This window comes from Aythya ferina (genome assembly GCF_964211825.1).
Source record: "Aythya ferina genome assembly, chromosome: 3".
Taxonomy (NCBI): Eukaryota; Metazoa; Chordata; class Aves; order Anseriformes; family Anatidae; genus Aythya; species Aythya ferina.
Genome location: NC_140298.1, coordinates 91,450,350 through 91,468,200, shown reverse-complemented (window position 1 = coordinate 91,468,200; position 17,851 = coordinate 91,450,350). Strand labels below are relative to the sequence as shown.

Sequence of the window (17,851 nt, the reverse complement as noted above, 5' to 3'; positions counted from 1 at the left end):
AAACAAAAGCATGAAAGGCATATGAAGAAAAATCTAAAATTGTATTAAAAGTTGCCACGAGCTACCATTTTTCCTCAGGTTTAATTTTGCATAAACAAAACACTCCCCTGGATCAATATTACAACCCACTCAGTGAAGCCTAGCAGACATTCTTGGTGAGATGATATGTTTATCCTACAAAGAACCCCATAATTTTGTCAATTCCTGATATCTTGTTTTAGAGGGGAAAGGTCTTGTTTTAACTTCTGCTTTTTTAAAAAACAAAAACAATTTTTTTGTTTGTTTGTTTGTTTTAACTTTTTGTATTTCAATGCATCAGCTGTAGACAGGAGTAATACATGCAATGTTTACATATAAAGCAGTTTCATAATAGCAGGATAACACATTTCTTCTGAGCTTAAAATTTATTTCTGGAACCCTCTCTAGCCTGATTTTAAGATGGCAATATGCGTCCAGTTTGAGAGCCTGAACTTTTATTTGCAGTCTATTGTTAAAAAGAAATATGGATTTGCAATAATGGCCAAGGACCAGAACAAAAACATCACAAGCTCTGTGGTCTCTGTAGCAAGCATTGAATTTTGTCCAAGGCATTTACTAGTTCTTGAAGTACATTTACAAAATGTTTTATGCTATGTGTAAGGTATTCAGACTGTGAAAAGAAGAAAAATCTCTGGAAATTAGAGAATTTGAGAAAATTCTTTTGAAGAAGGTAACTTCTGTTAAAATTTAGGAAATAGTGATAGCTGTGGGTTATCACCATGATTTGTCAGAAAGAAGCAAAATTTCTTTATCTATGTACCAAAGAAAAATAAACAAGCCAAACCAACCAACCAACCAAACTAGACATCACCCTCACCCCCAACAATTCCAGGCTCCTTGGATTGGAGTCAACTGGGAATGCAGACACCTAAACATGGGTGTCTACTTCAGCATTAGGGCAGCCTAGCCATACAGTCAGGGGCACTACAGGGTTGTTCAGATCATCCAAAGGGAACATCTACAAGATTTGTGGCTGAATTATCTCTGGGTTGTGCTGACTGCACCATCAAGGACTCACAGTACCATTGGAGGGTGCCTAGACACTTAGCTCATGTATCGACACAAACTTTTAGGTGTCTTAGTCTGAATTCTACACCTTGGTTTATCATTTCCTTAATTTCATTTTCTCACAAGTGTACTTGGAGAAACTAGAAGAAATAATAATACTAAACTTTCTTCCTTCCTTTTTTTTTTTTTTTTTTTTTAACCCCATCTAATTTCTCTGACAGTATGAATGTTCCCAAAAGACAATACATATATTATACAGTGTTAGTGTCCATACTGAAAACAAATTGATTCCTGACAGATTCCTGGAGGGTCTGACACAGAACATGGGCCACTTCTAGTGCCAAAGATTACACAATGTAAATGCTTTTTCTCCTCCTTTCCTTCCATGAAGGAATCAGTTGGTAGACTGTTTTTATTTCTGAGAAGAAAGAAGTTACCTTTAACACCTTCCAAGTTTCAAGAACTAATAAAACTGAAGAATTCTGAAAGGAAATGCTGAAGTACTTAAAAAAAAAAAAAAAGAAAAAGAAAAAAAAAAAAGCGTCTTACTCTGCAAAATGGCTTTAAAGCCTCTTTGAGACTAATGTCATCGGTGTAAACAAGTATTACTGTCATGGTTACAATGAGGCCATAAACACACTTAGTTGAAAATATTCTCCTCTTTTAAAATTCCTCAAATAACCACATTGACTGAATAACTGATTTTAAATGGTAAAAACATTCTTCTCACCTCTTTGCCTATATCATTATAAATAAATAAATAATAATAATAAAAAAGCAATGACTGTAAAGCCTAATTATAAAACTCTGCAGGTGTATGGATTAAGTGGTGGTTCAGAACTTGCAATAGTATTGCTTTATATTTTAGGAAGAAAACTGAGCGATCATTTTAATTAAAAAATATTCTGTACTAACCAAATGCAGATCAACACATGTAGAATTGTGTTCACAAGCGTTGATTATGCAGTCATCAATGTCCTGCTCACATTTCAGTCCTGCATATCCTGGATTGCACAAACAATAGAAGCCATCGACAACTGTAACAAAGATAGGAGTGTTTCAGAATTAACAACTGAATGTAGTATATTACAGAAATGACTACCCTGGAAAATACTTGGACTATCTTTACCTGAAAGGTGTGGACATGTTAAAAATTGAAATAAATGAAATACTTTACCTCAAAACATCTTTTAAAATATGTAAACAGATTACTGCACTGCATTTTACTTAAACAATTCCAATGTTTTGATATAAGAATTATAAATCAATGCTTCTGAAAAAGTGATGACAACTTATAAACTGTGCAGAAACTATATAAGACTTTAATATTGTGCCTGAGATAGGAATGGTTAAACACTGTAAGGTTTTTGTTTGCTTTCGGTGGTGGGGGGAGATTGTTTTGTTTTGTAAGGAATGCCTCACATTATACCACTATATTAAAGGAAAACTTGTTTCAGTTGAAATTGGCAGCTCGATCTATGATAGATTTCCATGCTTCATTTCAATCTTATCATGCTAATGATAAGAATTCTATCCGTTTTTCATCGTTAATGACCTAAAGGGAGAGGAATCTTCAGAGTACTACATTCGTATAAGGAGTTCGTGAGAGCAATAATTGCAGCTCTTACAGGCCTGGATTTATTATCAACTCAAAGAGGTCCCTGGGTTCTTCATTATCTCTGAGATTTACCACAGAATCTATGTTGTCATTGTGTCTGTACACATAGTTGCTATTATATTCATTAAATGCTTTAAGTCCTTCAGAGCAGCAGCATTTTTTATCTGCTCAGAGCTCCCCACCTTCCTCAGGATTCCACATTTCTGCAGTCAGTGTGCAGAGTGCAGATGAACTGAGACATCCATATGATACAAGTCAATTTCAGAGGCAACACAAAGACAAGCCACCCACAAAGAGATCTGGCACTTTGTTAGCATGAATAACTTTACTACATCTCATCTAAATTCCAGTTCAAAAATCTCTCTTAACTAATATACAGTAAATAGAAAACATCAGTAAACATCTTGGGAAATAATCTTTACTAGATAAAATATGAACCGTATTCCACCTTAAACCACTCACCTTATTCCCATGTATGAAAACTTGGAATTCTTAAAGCTCATTTATAATCATTATTTTTAACTAGGAAAGTATTATGCAGAGATATATTTTGCGATTTGGCGTCAGATCTCTAAGACATCTTTCAAAAACAGTACATTAATTAGATCTTCTGTAAATTTGTCTAAAAATACTGAATTTCAGGGAAATTCTCAAGTCATCATTCTCATTTAGAAAGAGATATGGGAAAACTGGAGAGGGCTGCAGCAGAAGACAAGCAGGTTTGTCCAGTGCTTAAAGTATGGGACCTATAAGGAAAGGTTATGTCAGCTGGGTTTGCTTTGTATTAGTACCTTTGGGGAAGGTTTAATAGTTAGAGGGTTGGGTAATAATAACTTCAAGAGCAGTTACAATAATGAAAACTGAATTTCTCTCAGTAGTGACAGGCAATATAAGAGACGATGGCCAAAAACTATGACTTGGAAGATTCAGCTGGGATATCAAGGGAGAAGGGAGTGGAAATCACTACAGGAGTAGTGCTGCAGTGGAAGAGGCTGTCCCAAAGAGTTTCCTGAATTTCTGTCCATCCTTGTAGGCTTTCAAATCAGCAAGAAAAAAACCATCTGATCTGTTCTAGTGATATTAGTCCAGCTTCCTGCAGGAGGTTTGGCTGTGACCTCCAGACATCATTCTGCTTTCCAACTGCATTGATAAGATTCTCTGAAAATTACCACTTCTCCTTTTGTTTACCAAGCACATAAAGTGTCTGATAGGTAGTTTCCCCACAAATCTTTCCAAAAAGTACTCCAGACATAATGGTAGAGTAATTTAGCCTGCCACCCCAAACAGAACACGGTAGAGCAATTCAAATTGCTTCTAAAGCATGTAAGTATAGCTATTAGTAAGAGTCAGTTGCATGATACAGGGCACTTGAAGGTAAACAGAAACTCCATTTTGCATGTTTGGTATTTAATGCAGTTTTTCGACTTGTTAGAATTGTTAGGCATATATACAGTGCCTAACTGCTCTGTGAGCCCCTTTTCAGCACCTGAATATTCTCTCATCAGACGCATAGTGTAAGATATGTTTGGCTAATTTAGGTATCAAAGGAGACAGCACAAATCTCATTAAAATTTCTCATTAGCTGCAATTCTGACCCCCTGAACACACAAACCTCAGTGCCAGGATTTGAGGCAGTTTGGCAAAAATAATCCTCCAGGCATTGGCTGTGGAGCTCCAGACAAGCTAAATTTCAGTAAATTATCCACTGCTCTCCCCAGAGCAGCTCAGTAGCTACAGATGCTTCAACAGAAAGACTACTCTACATTAAAAGGAGTAACCAGACTGAACTCACTGTCATAGCAGTATCCGTGGAGGCAAGGGTTAGAACTGCACTCATTGACATTGATCTCACAGCGTGGACCTGCAAAGCCCTTCACACACTGGCACTGGAATCCAAGGGGAAAAACATCCACATTCATTTCTTCTATGCACACAGCTCCATTCTCACAGGGATTACTGGCCTCACAAGGCCTAAACTCACAGTTTGAACCTGAAAAGGAAAATAACAAAGCTGTCAGTGTTTAACTAATGAACATATCCCTGCAGCTGCTGCCTATTATGAGCTGTATTTTCTTTAGATCCCTGCTTAAAATTAAGTTGGAAGGTCTTAGAGATACATATATATATAGTACCATGCAGAAACATTTATTTGCTTTGTAGTATTAAAAACAGATAAGACAATTTATATATTTTTTCATATGACATTGGATTTAAAAATCAAAATAGTTATGTGAATATTTATGCTTTTTTTTTCTTTTCTTTTTTTTTTTTGTTTTTGTTTTTTCTTTCTGTTTATCCTTGTCCGTTAGATGGCTCAATGTTACTTCTTTCCGATATTATTATCTCAGTTACCATGTAAGTTGTTTATAGTTAACCCCTAATCCTGAACATGAAAGATATGCAAGTAACCTTATATTACTGCTCAGCTTGCAATTCATGACTGCACACAAATTATTTTACTGAAATTATGTGTTTTTCTAATAACAAGTGTCTTCCTCCATAGTGTATAAAAATGCCTTACAATACAAAATCTCTCACAGTCTCTTTCTACTTTAACAAACACTGCAATATGTAACAGATTATGTACATTTATCCAGGGTAATCACGGAATTGTATGATGGTGATCTTGGGTCACACATGCCCTCATCTAAATTCTTAATTTTCAATAAATAGATCAAAAAAGATTAAACGGCCCTTTAAAGTGAGTCTCACTTTGTTAGCACATAAACAAGACTGGTTCATGTTTTTCAGCAGCAAAACCTCAAAACGCTGAGGGCAGACAGAACAGAGATCAAATGGGATTGTAAAGCTGCCTCCTCTTTCCCTCAGCACTGCTGACGGCAAGTCTGCTCTTTCAGGCTGTTTCAGGCAGAGCTCGGTGACTTTCAGGGCTGCAACCAACTGTGCACAAGCTCCTCTGAGGCCCTGTGGAGCTTCCTTGCCTTTCTGCAGCTGCTGAGGCTGGGCCGTGTCCATGCTGTGCTTAGCAGAAGAGTTGTCTGGTGTTTGCTGTCCTTCAGGCCCTCTGCCCACCTCCCCTGAGCTGGTGCCCCAGCTCTGGCTGCCCAGCCATTCCTTCCTCCTCCCCCTCCTTCTTTACTAACCCTGGTGTCTGCAGGGCTGTTTCTCACTCCTCTCTCACACAACTGCTGCATGGCTTTTCTGGCTTCAGGGCCCAGCTGTGCCCTCCAGCGGGGCCACTGGAGCTGTCTGAAACACAAGGCAACCATGGCCTCCCCTCAGAGGAGCCCCACTGCCTCCAGCTGCCGCCACCTGGGTGCCTGCACCCAGTCCACGAGGTAAGCCATATTTTGTGGCTCGAATAATAGTCCTGAAAATTTTCAGTATCTTTTCAGACTCAAGATTTCAGATGGGAATTCCTGACAAGGAATCAACCAGTTAGACTCACATTTATTGTATATACGCTTAGTATTGGCATCAGTCAGCTGAAGCCACATATCTCCTCCTTTGCTCATACTGACATTATAGACAAAATTTTGTTGGACTGTTCCGTATTGGTTGCCTTCCTTTGTTACAGGGATTGCTGATCACATAGTAGTCAACTGGCTATGGTCTTCTTAATAATAATGAAACGTGCTCTCCAAAATGTCAGCAGGATTCTAGGTGAGCTGAATCCTCACTGTAAGGTGGAGTAAGTTAAAGGCTGAAATCTCTAGACTTCTGATAACAAAAACAACAAGCAGGAGCAGAATTGGGGTAAAAAACAACAACAACAAACAAAATAAACATCCCCCTGACCCAGCAGTGACACCGATGGAGGCGAAAAAGCATGGCACAAGTTGTTCCTGTCTTTATGCCGCCAGTGGTCTCTCCGATGCAGGGTGATTCTGCCACAAGCAGTTGACAATTATGGAATTCACCGAGATTGCATAGCAGACGCTGCCATATGGCACATTGATATTTTGCCCTGAAGTTTTCATCTTTATATCAGGACAGCTTGACATGGGTGACAACCCTGCTGATTCCTAATGCGGAGTGCACACCCACATGAATAAGCTTAACACATGGCTCACAATGGTAAGTGGAACTGTCAGATGATCCAGTAATGCAGTCCTTGTTTTTCTTTTGGGTTGATGGAAAAAGCATTAAACAGATCTGCCTGTCCTTTTACACGCCAAGTGTTTTGGGAGGTAGACATTTCTGGTAGATAAAGCAAGGTCATGCCACATTGCATCAGTTTTCTGCTACTGTAGTATTCCCTAACACTGGATACCAGCTGCTTTTTGGATAAGAGCATAACAGAGTCTTGGTGAACAGTTGGAGAATAATCAGACAAGAAACAGTGAGAGTGGATGTCCTAAAGGCCACCGGTTTATATTACTTACAAATATTTGTCTGGTATAAATAGGGCTGTGCACAGATCTGTCATATGAATGCTAATGAATCTACAAGCTTTTTACCTCATTATCTTGTGACCAAGTTTCATGTGGCTTCTATGAATGCTTTTTTTTTTTTTTTTTTTTTTTCCCCAAACATTTTGCTCTGCTGATTCAGAAACATATCAGGTTTCTTCTTCCTTTTCATGTGCACTAACACTGTATCCTTAAACAAAGACTAGCTGAACTTTTGGTTGGTCTCTGTGCCTCAAAAAGACAGTGGTGTTTAAAGAACTATGGATAAATATGTGTGTTTTTCTTACTCAGAAACTCATAATTTATTTTAAACATTAGGTGAAGATGCTATCTCAAACATAATTTCTGAGATGATTTTTGGAAATACTTGAAATGTAGCAGGTTCAATGTGAACAGTCTCAGATAGCAAGGTACCAAAGTAACCTGTATTTTCATAAACCTATTTTTAACAAATATTGACATATTTTTGTTCTCAAATCTAGTAAGTGATTATAAGGGTTTTTTTTTTGTTTTTTTTTTTTTTTTTTTGTTTTTTTTTTTTTATTGTTGGTTTTTGTTTTTTAATGAAAGCCTGAGTAGGTGTCTCACTGTGTACACTGAGAAAAGGAGTCTGAATCTGTCTTCTCTGTAAATTCACATTAAATAAATGGCAGGTTGTTATTTGGTCCCCATGAAACTATCTCTTCTCCAGGCTGAGCAAGATCACTTCCCCTACTGGTAAAAAAAAAAATCATGAAAATGTCATTGAGTATCTCAGAATTTTCTATGCCATTGTTACATCATTCAGCAGTGGGATCTCATTTTTCTTATCTTTTGTTACCAGTAGACCTTTGGAACTCTTTCTTGTTTCCTTCTGTTGCCTTGCTAGTTACAGCTCCATCCGTGGTTTAGGTGGGCCCAAGATATATCAGTTTTTCCTTTGGTTCAGTCTCCAATGGGAGCTTTCCAAACAGATCCCTGAACAAATCAAAGTCAGCTCCATGATACCCAGGGTCATTATTCTGCTGCTTTCATTTCTCATTTCTCTTAGGATTATGAGCACCATCATCTCACTGCCACTGTTGCCAAAGCTGTTTTTGATCTTTACACCCCAAACTACCTCTTGCTTATTCAGAAATAGAAAACCCAATAAATTATATCCCATATTTAGCTTTCCCTGTGCTTGTTTCAAAAATCTGTCCCCAGCATGGTCCAAAAATTTCCAGTCTTGTCATACTGTCTTTCCAGGAAATGTCAGCGTCATAACATCCCAGTGAGAACTAGGGCCTGTGTTCACGAAGCTTTTTTCCAGTTTCTTGAATATGGCTTTTTAAACTTTTCTAGAGCGGTTGCCTTCACATCCTGCCCCACTGAGCTGAGCAGTGCATCACCATATCACACTGCTGTCAGCATATCTGCTTATACAATATTAATTTTATGTATTATTTGAAACAGTTTTTTTCACTGCCTTCTTTTAAGCCACCTTCACCTTAAGCCACTTTAATTGGAAATTCAACCTCTTTTCTTCCCACATAGCATTCTTGCATATCCCTGCATGGAAAATTTTTCTTTGCTATGGAAAATCTTTATTTGCCACTGAAGTAGCTAAGATTTCATTCATACTAATCTGGAAGGTTGGACGAAGAATAAGACAAGAAAAAATAGAAGATTCTCTTACCTACTTGGTCTCTTTCCTTGTCTCAATTAATTTTAACCTTCAGTGTTGAGAATTAATAATGTAAAAGACTCTTCTCTTATTCAGAAGATTATAAATGTTTATATTACTTTCAGTGCAATACTGAAAACCATTCAGTAATAAATAATTGATTAGTTATGCTAATCAATACAAGTAGCAAGAATGTAAGAGAAGAATGCTTGCTGATTTAAAGTAGAATTTTTGGAAAAGGGCATATCTAAACAAAGATTAAAGTTGGATGGTATCAGGCAGTGGTGGTTACATGTTAGTGAAATGAATGCCCTGCTGCTGTTGCTGTCATATCAGTGTTTTCTACAAAGCTGTATGCTTAAAGCCATTTGGATAAATCAAGCAACAAACAGAGTACATATGCAATATTTCTTTACTGAAGTAGATTTATCAGAATGATTGCTGCATTGTCTCCATTGTCTCCTGTTTTAAAGTAAAATATTCGCTAAAAAATTTCAGTGTAAATATGTAACTATTAAATGCATAATTCTAGGTGATTAATTTGAATACATCTATTTTAAATTAAATATTGGAAAGTTCTTACTTGATCTGGTAAGTTTCTGAAACAGTAAGTGTGATTTTTGAGAGAAAGGAAAGCTATGCCAGGGAAACATAACATAAACTGTCTTCATAAATTTTCTTCTCTCACTAACATATCAGGATTTTTAAATTGGTCATCACATAGTAGAAATGGTAATATTCACTAAACATTGTTAGCTGACAAAAAGAGAAAGCATGTCCAACAGATCAACTGTGAAAGTTTCAAACCCAGTTCATTAATGAGTTAATAAGTTCAGCACAGCTTTCACAAGTTTAACCTTTTTGCTTGTTTAATTCTTGGCTGTATTTTATTGATTACAGGAATAGAATGCCTTTACCTTACTAAAGCATTAAAAATCTCTCCATTAGCATAAGACTGAACAAAACACAAAAGAATATGCACTAGTGATTAAATTACACAGTCAGTTGAAGGAGATTTGTTTTCAGTGGCACAATATATCAAATTAGTATGACTTTATAAGCATAAAATATATATCAAATACTGAATAAGTTATTTGGAAAACACATTGTTTTGTTTTGTTTTGTTTAGGAATGAGAAGCGTATTGCATAATCAGAAATGTCATTCTGCTAATATTAATCAGTTGTCTTTTCTACTGTGGTTGCTTCTACAGTAGGTTCAAAGTTTCATAAATGAAAAATGAAAACAGATAATTTATTGTTGAAAAAGACTTTGATTTGTTAAGGCTATTATTATAAGACAAAAACATAATTTAGAAAAATGGCATAGAAAATAAATTACCTGACATAAGTTTTCATTTTCTTATGCAAAACTATTGACACATGTTTATTTTTAGTTGCTCAGCATAAACCTCTACATGAAATGTTGTGATGCGTTCTACAGAATTCTATTATAATCAGAAATGGCACCACTTCAATGTTGTTATTCTTTGGGGAAAATAATTTAATAAAAAAGCCATTTGCTACAAACATTTTAAGGAATTAAATCTGACAACAGCTTTCAAAGTCAGCATTTTTGCAGTAAAAGTATGGACTGGATCAATGACAAAACATATCTGATTGCAAACTGCTGGCATGATTATGACAATATAGTGAAAATAAACTATCTGTGGCTAGTTCTAGAACAAGAGGAGTGTCACTTGAATGTCAGTTTCCTAAGTAATATCATGTAGTTTAGTACTGGTGTTAAATATGAACTCAGATAATAAAAGCTCTGAAGACAGACGAAGTGGCATCAATGCCAAATGGTCCACACGGAGGTATAGATAAGGTGAAGAACCAACCAGGTAGAAGCACCTACCCCTGGGCATCACAGGGTCAGAGGAGGAAGACACACTGTGAAGTTACGAGGTGAGTGTTACTGACCTAGTTCTGCTAGCTGCTTTGATGGAAACCATGATGCTGATCTGATAACTAAAAGATTATTTTATGGGGATCCAGCTCCAGTAACCTTATTACACTGGTATCACTGGATTTGAGTAGCCTGGCTTGAAGTCTGTTCACCATTGCCATGAATTTGATGAAACAGAACATATATCATGCGAATGGGGTTAATAGCATTTTTCTTATGAAATAAGAAAACTATACTTACTTAAAGGATGTCAGGAAGGAAAGAATAAGAATGAATAAATCTACCACAGACTAGTTTTGTATGGCTTGTATGTGTACAAGAAATTTTTCAAAAGTTGGTATTCACTCAGTACTGTTTTTGTTTAAATTTATGCTATTTTGTTTGAGCTCAGGCTCAAAATACAGAGAAACCATTTTCTTCAAACTGACAGTAAATTAATTTTGTATATGAAGTAAAAATGAATGAGCTATGTGAACCTTTCATGATAAATATGTTTTCTTAGATGTTTTCCATGGTTTTTTTTTTTTCCCTTATTTATTATTATAACATTCTTGCAAGCGCATTAAGTTTCAGTCTTTCTGAAACTTTTCAGAAAACATTCCCCTTTTAACAATAGGTCTAAAAGACACTTCTACCATTAATCACAACTTTTTTTTCCAAGAGTAAATCCAAATAAACTTAATGCCATTCAACGAAATTAAAAATGTGTTTGGTTATGGGACATAATCCAGTATACAACAGAACTAGAAGGCTATATAAAAAGCAAAAGAACAAAACAAAACAAAACAATCCCTACCTGGAATCTATAAGAAGCTTGCTGGTTTTCCCCAAGTCGTTCTTTTGAAACTAATAGATACAATAATTTTAATTTTGTTTTACAAAACTATTTGAACACTCCAGAGAAATCTGTGTTTTGGTTTGCATCAACTTTATACAGCTCCTACCTCAAAAGGCTTTCATAAACACACCTTAATGTAATAGGAAATAGGAACAATAATGAGCAATAAGTTGGATGCCTAAAATTTGAAGTCCCTGCAAATCTAAAGATTAAATGTCTTAAGTATAAAGATTAAATTGTCTCTATTAAATGATCAAAATTGTCATTTTCTATGTCTTTGAAAAGTTCAGATGTACCTGCATGCTTGTGCTTTTTTATCAACTAGCTGCTTAGTTTCATCTACTTTGTGATATAAGGAAATATAATCCATGCACATTTAAAAAAAAAAAAAAAAAAAGTATTCTGGAATCAGATAGGAAGAAAAGAATACCCATGGAAGCATGTATATATTGATATTACCAGAAATTAAGCCAAGTATTACTATAACATTTTACAAATTTGACGTGTTTTCTTTCAGTTCAAAATTACAGGAAATTCTTTATTTTCTGTGGAATTCAAATTCTACTTTACATTAAAAGAATGGCTTTGTGATTCTATACATATTCTGTGAAAAGGCATTTTCTGTGAAATCCATACAAGTTGAACATGGTTTTTATTATTTGTTTTTTAAAGGAAGAATATTTGCAAAGCAATACTTGGCACTTTTCAGGTGAAGGACATTCATATAATTGTGTATGATAATGCAAACCATACAGCAATGATGGAACAAAGCGTAAGATAGACCCACATCACACACTTAAAGTTAAAATCACACAGATGCATATATTGTTCCATACCTGTATAAATTTCTGTAAAAACAGACAAAAACAGAAGTTGAAGATATTATTTGAGTGCATTTTTTTCTTGTAAAAAATGTTACAAATTTCTAGCTAATAATCAATGAAGATGTAAATCTATATCTACATTTGTGCACTTCAGGTTTCAGCATAAAATCATGCTTCATTCCTTCTCAGATAATAAAAACAAGAATGCTACTAAGCAAAACAATTACCAGAAATTTAATTCCTACTGACATATACATAAATGCTTTTCTTTACATTTTTTGCTACATCAGAACTCAAATGAAATTACTGAAGTATATAGAAAATGTACAGAAAGCTAATATTGAACTCAGTTTTTCTTCATGGCCTAGTACCTGTGGAAATAGTTTTTGCATATACTACTGGCCATCTTTAGTTCGGGCAGACAAACCCTTCTCTGTTTCAAGATTCTGTTTTCATTTGCTTAAAATTTGCCAGATTGGCTGGACATTATTTATAACATGCTAAAATTATCATTTTGTTACTTCGATTTGTGTTGGCAGATGTTCCTACACCATATATCGGCTTGCCATGTAGACAAAAAAAAGTTGCAAACTTTTATTTCACCAACCAACAAAACCACAAAGCTTGATAAACTTTTTCTGATTAATAGCAATACCCACATTATTTGTAGGGCAGCCAGGGAAAAGGTAACCATGCTTAAAACCTTTGAAAAACTGTGATTTGCACATTCTTTCTGGGAAATAAGGAACAGATACATAGAGATTCTCATTTGCAATGAATATACCTTGTATCATCTACATAACTTAAATCTTCTCCCTGTCACCAAGGTACTCATACAACATTCTCACAACATGACTAATGAGATTCAAACCCCTGATCTGCTGTAGATGACTGGATTTACAGAGGCAGTATTCCCAGAGTACTCAGGGCTGTAAAGGCTTGGGATGCACATTCTTGTGGAATGGTGCATCCCAAGGTGCAAACTGAAAGCAGAGCTGAGATTACAACACTTACCTTATTGAATTTGTATGTTATGAACAAGGGCTTTTAGAGATGCTTTTGGGTTCTTGGCGCTGCTCCAGGAGGTACTGGGTCTCCTGCTGATCTTATATTTGCCAGACCCTTGTGGAAGTCTAACATCCACTGCTGGAGTGTCTAAACTGGCTAAGCAAAAGACCTTCTTCCTGATCTGTTTAGTTTTGGTGACAGAAACACCTGAATTTACATATTTATATGTCAAGTTTCAGAAACAATAGCAAGATTGGTAGAAACACCAGAAAAATTTCCAAAGAAGTTCTGCATTGACTTCATATAGGAGAAACAGCAAGTTCTCATCCGTACTGTTTCCCACATCACGTAGCCTTTTGATCAACCATGACAACCTTTTTCTTTATTGCTTGGAGGTAATACTTATTTTCTAGATCGTATACCATGGACTTGGACACTGTGCTTCTCTATCCATGAAGAGCTCCAATACGAGACAAAGTGAATCACATATCTCTCTGCACCGTTTTATTTTTATTTTTTTGCCCTGAATAAAATTTGCTTTGGCTGCTCAGCATCAAGAGAGTGGCAAAACCAAATATGAACTGGTATTGAACAGGAGATAGTCTTTTGTGGTATAACACAGATATATGCTGTAAGGAGCCACAGGTCTTTTTTTTTTTTCTTTTTCTTTTTTCTTTTTTTTTTTTTTTCATGGGACTTGGCACAGGAAAGACTGAGATTTGGCCTGTGAGCACTGAAAAAGTAATTGCTCCGTTATATCTACTCTAGCCTTCATGAGCACTTACATTTCTTACTTATTATCTGCTTTGTAATTAGCTGTTCCCATAATAGAGTGTCCTGTGCTGAAAACTCCATTATTACTCTTGCTTTTCAACAGACTTAAGCATTTTTTTTTCTGCTGAGTTGCCTTTCTCACTAGTTTACTTTCTTTTGCAACATGTTTAATGGCCAATTACCATTTTTGCTTTAATCTTAATTGCAACACATTTGGAGACATGTGTCATTAAGACTGCAACAAATAAGTAGACATTTCCTCAGAACTGAATTTCAATTTTCCTCTACAATTACATATATTTGATTAAAAAGGTCATACCTATTAGCAGCATCTAGACCAAACACACACAGTGCATTTTTTAAATGAGTCATGTAGTCATTTGGATCAGAGGATAATTCTCTTTACTCTATTAAAAACATACTAAGGAGCTTTTTGCTTTGCTTTGTTTTGTTTCATCTTATTTTTTATTAGGAAAAAAAGAAATATTAATGTCAACTATTATAGGGGTATCACATATCAAATACACAATGTTAACCTGAAAGGGGCATTTTTATACTTTCTTCCTTGCTGAACTTTCCTTGCAAATAGAAGACTGATTGAACAATCGATGAACTGTGAGCATTCCTCCCCTTTCCTTCATACAGCTGAGTAAGATCTAGGTAAAATCTATATACTGATGCACCTCTCATGCTTTAAGATATGAGAAGACTTTAAACTTATGAAAGCAAAATAAAACTGCAGGAATCCAAAAAGATGGTTCTGATTGTGCCAGCACAGATAGAAGAATATAATGGGAATGTTTCAGCCATGTAACAAAATAAATAGCTTAAGACAAGAAAGGTACTTTGCTAACTTAAAATGGAGACCAGCAAAGGACCATAAAATATGGTAGTTTTGAGGTTTGGAAAAATATTGTTCAATTCCTTAGCATAAGAGAATGAGTTTTTCTCTTTTTCATGGACAATTAAATGACATGTTGATTTCAAAATATGATTTTTATTAGCTTATGCTTCATATTATTCTACATAAACTAAATACTTTCAGGTGTGCATTTAACATGCTTCCACATGTAGATACAGTTATAATATAGATAGATATTTTATATACAGGTAGAATGTGACAATGGTAGCCATATCATTTACTAATTGCACTGTTCTTGAATCATATTTGAATTTTTAATGGAACAAAAAAGTATTTTCTTATAGAGACATGGGAGCTTTTACTTCACCTTCCATGAGACCGTTAGTACCCTTAAATGAGATACAGCCTCACAATATGTTTCTCACACACTCTGCTCCCTTCTGAAGCACTTAATATCAATTCTATAATAACTGTGATTCTATTATAGAAAGGCTACAATTGTACAATCAATATCATAATAGAAAAGTTATTATAATAACTCCCCAGCTAGAATACTATAATGGAATCAAGCTCATAAGAGGACTGAGAGGCCTGCTTAACACTGTGATAGATAAATTACTGCCAGAGACTATCAGTGATAAAGTATTGGCCAGAACTGTAGCTAAATACACTTCTGAGCTATCTGTCTCCTGTTGCTAACATTAAAATCTTTGATTTGTCCTGCAGCTAAACTGAGTTTGCCTTTCTACCTGCTCCCAGTTCCAATAGTGGAGGATGCAGTAGAAAAACAGCTTATCCCATTTCTAAACATCAGCATAACTTCAGAATGTCCTTCAAAAAAACCCTCCTATATACATGACTGTAAGTGTTGTACCTCAGATATGAGAGAAAATGGGTGGGAGAGGAGACATTTTAGAAATATTTGCAGGGACTAGTATATTAGAACTGAACAGAAGCAGCTATACCAGATTTGTACTTAGGTTAAACCTCTGTATGAAAAGAGCATTATACTATAGTAGATACATGTATAAGAGTCAGGAAAGGAAAAGGAAAGAAAGAAGAAAAAAAAAGTATTTTTTTTCTTCTGTTCTCTTTTTAACAAGAGGAAATAAAGTAAAAGAACAAGAAAAAAAAAAGGAAAAATAAACATTGTCCTTGCAATCTAGCAGTCTTTTTTGTCACAATAAACAAAACAGATTAGTCAGGGAAATCAGGGAGAAATAAATATATGCAAACCACTATCTATAGATTGAATCCATTTCTATATTAATCTGAAAGGCTACCTTCTGTATGAATGCCCCTGAATGTCCAAATCTGAATTCCTTAATTCTGTGTTCTGCATAGTAGAGGGTTGCTGAACACATCCTGAAGTGGTATATGTTCTTCTCTATAGTGGTGCATACTCTTTAAATCTGATTTTGTGACTGAAGAACCAAATCTTTACAATATATAAGGTATATCCAACTTCAAGTTTCTTTCCAAGTAAATGAGAGCATTCGTAACACAGCATGTATGCTTTTCCACTGAGAAAAACACATCAAGAACTTCTGTGAAAATATTCAAAACTAGAACAGATATTGCTATATTACCTTTTTCATGTATTTGCTTTCTTAATAAAACAATTCTGTAACTGGTAATTTGTACACACAAAGCTATTCATCACAGAAACCTGAATATTTCCACACAATTAGAAAACATGGTTTAACTTTCCATTATTTATGTTGGCTTACTGTGAATGAGTTAAAGACTACTTCAACAGCTGTTTAATACTAAATAAACATGGTAGGAGAATGAGATAGAGTTTTGTTATGAATCTAAATCTGATTTTATTTATACCATCATAAAACTAGGTAATATCAGTGTAAGAATTTGATTTGAAGTGGTGCCAAGTAAGCCTGTAAAGAACTAAACAACCTCAAAAATCCTTTATTTCAACAAGAATCCTACAGATTCTAAGCATCCTGTACCAACAGTGTTGTTTCCAGAGGATCTCAGTTACCATTAATGTAAAACCCTTGCCAGAGGGGTTTAACCTTACCAATGAGAGCATTAGAAAATGTGAGCTTCTAGAAGGGTGATAACAGAAATGGCGACTTTCTGAAATTTTAATCATTTACTTGAATATCTAAAGGAATACTGAAGTCTCCTGAAAATCTGTCTCCTTGTGAAGCAAGATCTTAACAGACCGCTATATGTAACCATGTGTAAAAATGGTTCCAAATCTTTCCATGCAGAGACAATTCTGAAACCGCACTACACAATTACTTGTTATTTGACTAGATTTTATTCAGCAGAACATAAATTAAAACTAATAAAAATGACAAACTAGACTTTGACCATTAACTAAAATGATAAGAACAAACATTAGAGCTCCCTCTTTCTCATGAATGATGAATTTAATGCAACCATCTCCCCTAAAGGGGAAAAACCCTGCTGTCTCAACATACCAGGAAAATTGTCTTTTAATGATTATTCTGGAATCCTAAGTACGTATCATTATATTGAACTGCAGGAGGAAAAATGTGTTTATATTTAATTTATAAATCAACAAACGCCTCTAATGGAAATTATCAGTTAAACTAGATTTGCTCAAGAACACTGCACAATTTGTTATTTTAAATCATTTTAGCAGTGCATGTTTAAAATTACCCCCCCCAAATTTCTGTGAAAAAGGTCACAATAAAGCTTGCATTTTAAGTATTTCTTTAAGGCATCAACAGAAATAACCACGCATGATTTATGGATTCCAAGATAACTATAAATTGTTTTCTGAGAATGAAAGCATAATTTACAGACTGTCACGACCAATCAAATTAGAGAGAAAAATGTTTAGAACAATTGTGATGGCTATTCTATGGACATATGTCTCACATTTTCTAAATAATCTTATTTGTTAACAAACTGATTTTATAGTATCCATTTTGATTAATAATTAAACAGTTCTAGTAGATG

At 35.1% G+C, this 17,851-nt stretch overlaps 1 protein-coding gene and 1 long non-coding RNA gene across 4 annotated transcripts in view; one reads left to right on the top strand and one right to left on the bottom strand.

Annotated features, from left to right (window-relative positions):
- The window catches only part of EYS (eyes shut homolog), a 723,774-nt gene that overhangs the window by 555,311 nt on the left and 150,612 nt on the right, over positions 1 to 17,851 (bottom strand). The window contains exons 10-11 of the mRNA XM_084512624.1: positions 4,458 to 4,655; positions 1,963 to 2,084 (exon numbers count right to left, since the gene is read on the bottom strand). Of these exons, the coding sequence (XP_084368750.1) occupies positions 1,963 to 2,084; positions 4,458 to 4,655 (320 nt within the window). The remainder of the gene's footprint in view (positions 1 to 1,962; positions 2,085 to 4,457; positions 4,656 to 17,851) is intronic.
- Positions 5,784 to 17,851, top strand: part of LOC311433465 — a 31,742-nt gene continuing 19,674 nt past the window's right edge. For 2 of the 3 annotated variants that reach the window (XR_014690760.1, XR_014690761.1), the window contains exons 1-2: positions 5,784 to 5,964; positions 15,626 to 15,760. This is a non-coding gene — a long non-coding RNA (uncharacterized lncRNA). Of the gene's footprint in view, positions 5,965 to 8,827; positions 10,593 to 15,625; positions 15,761 to 17,851 lie in introns of those variants that run through there. The other variant, XR_014690762.1, reaches the window with a different exon arrangement.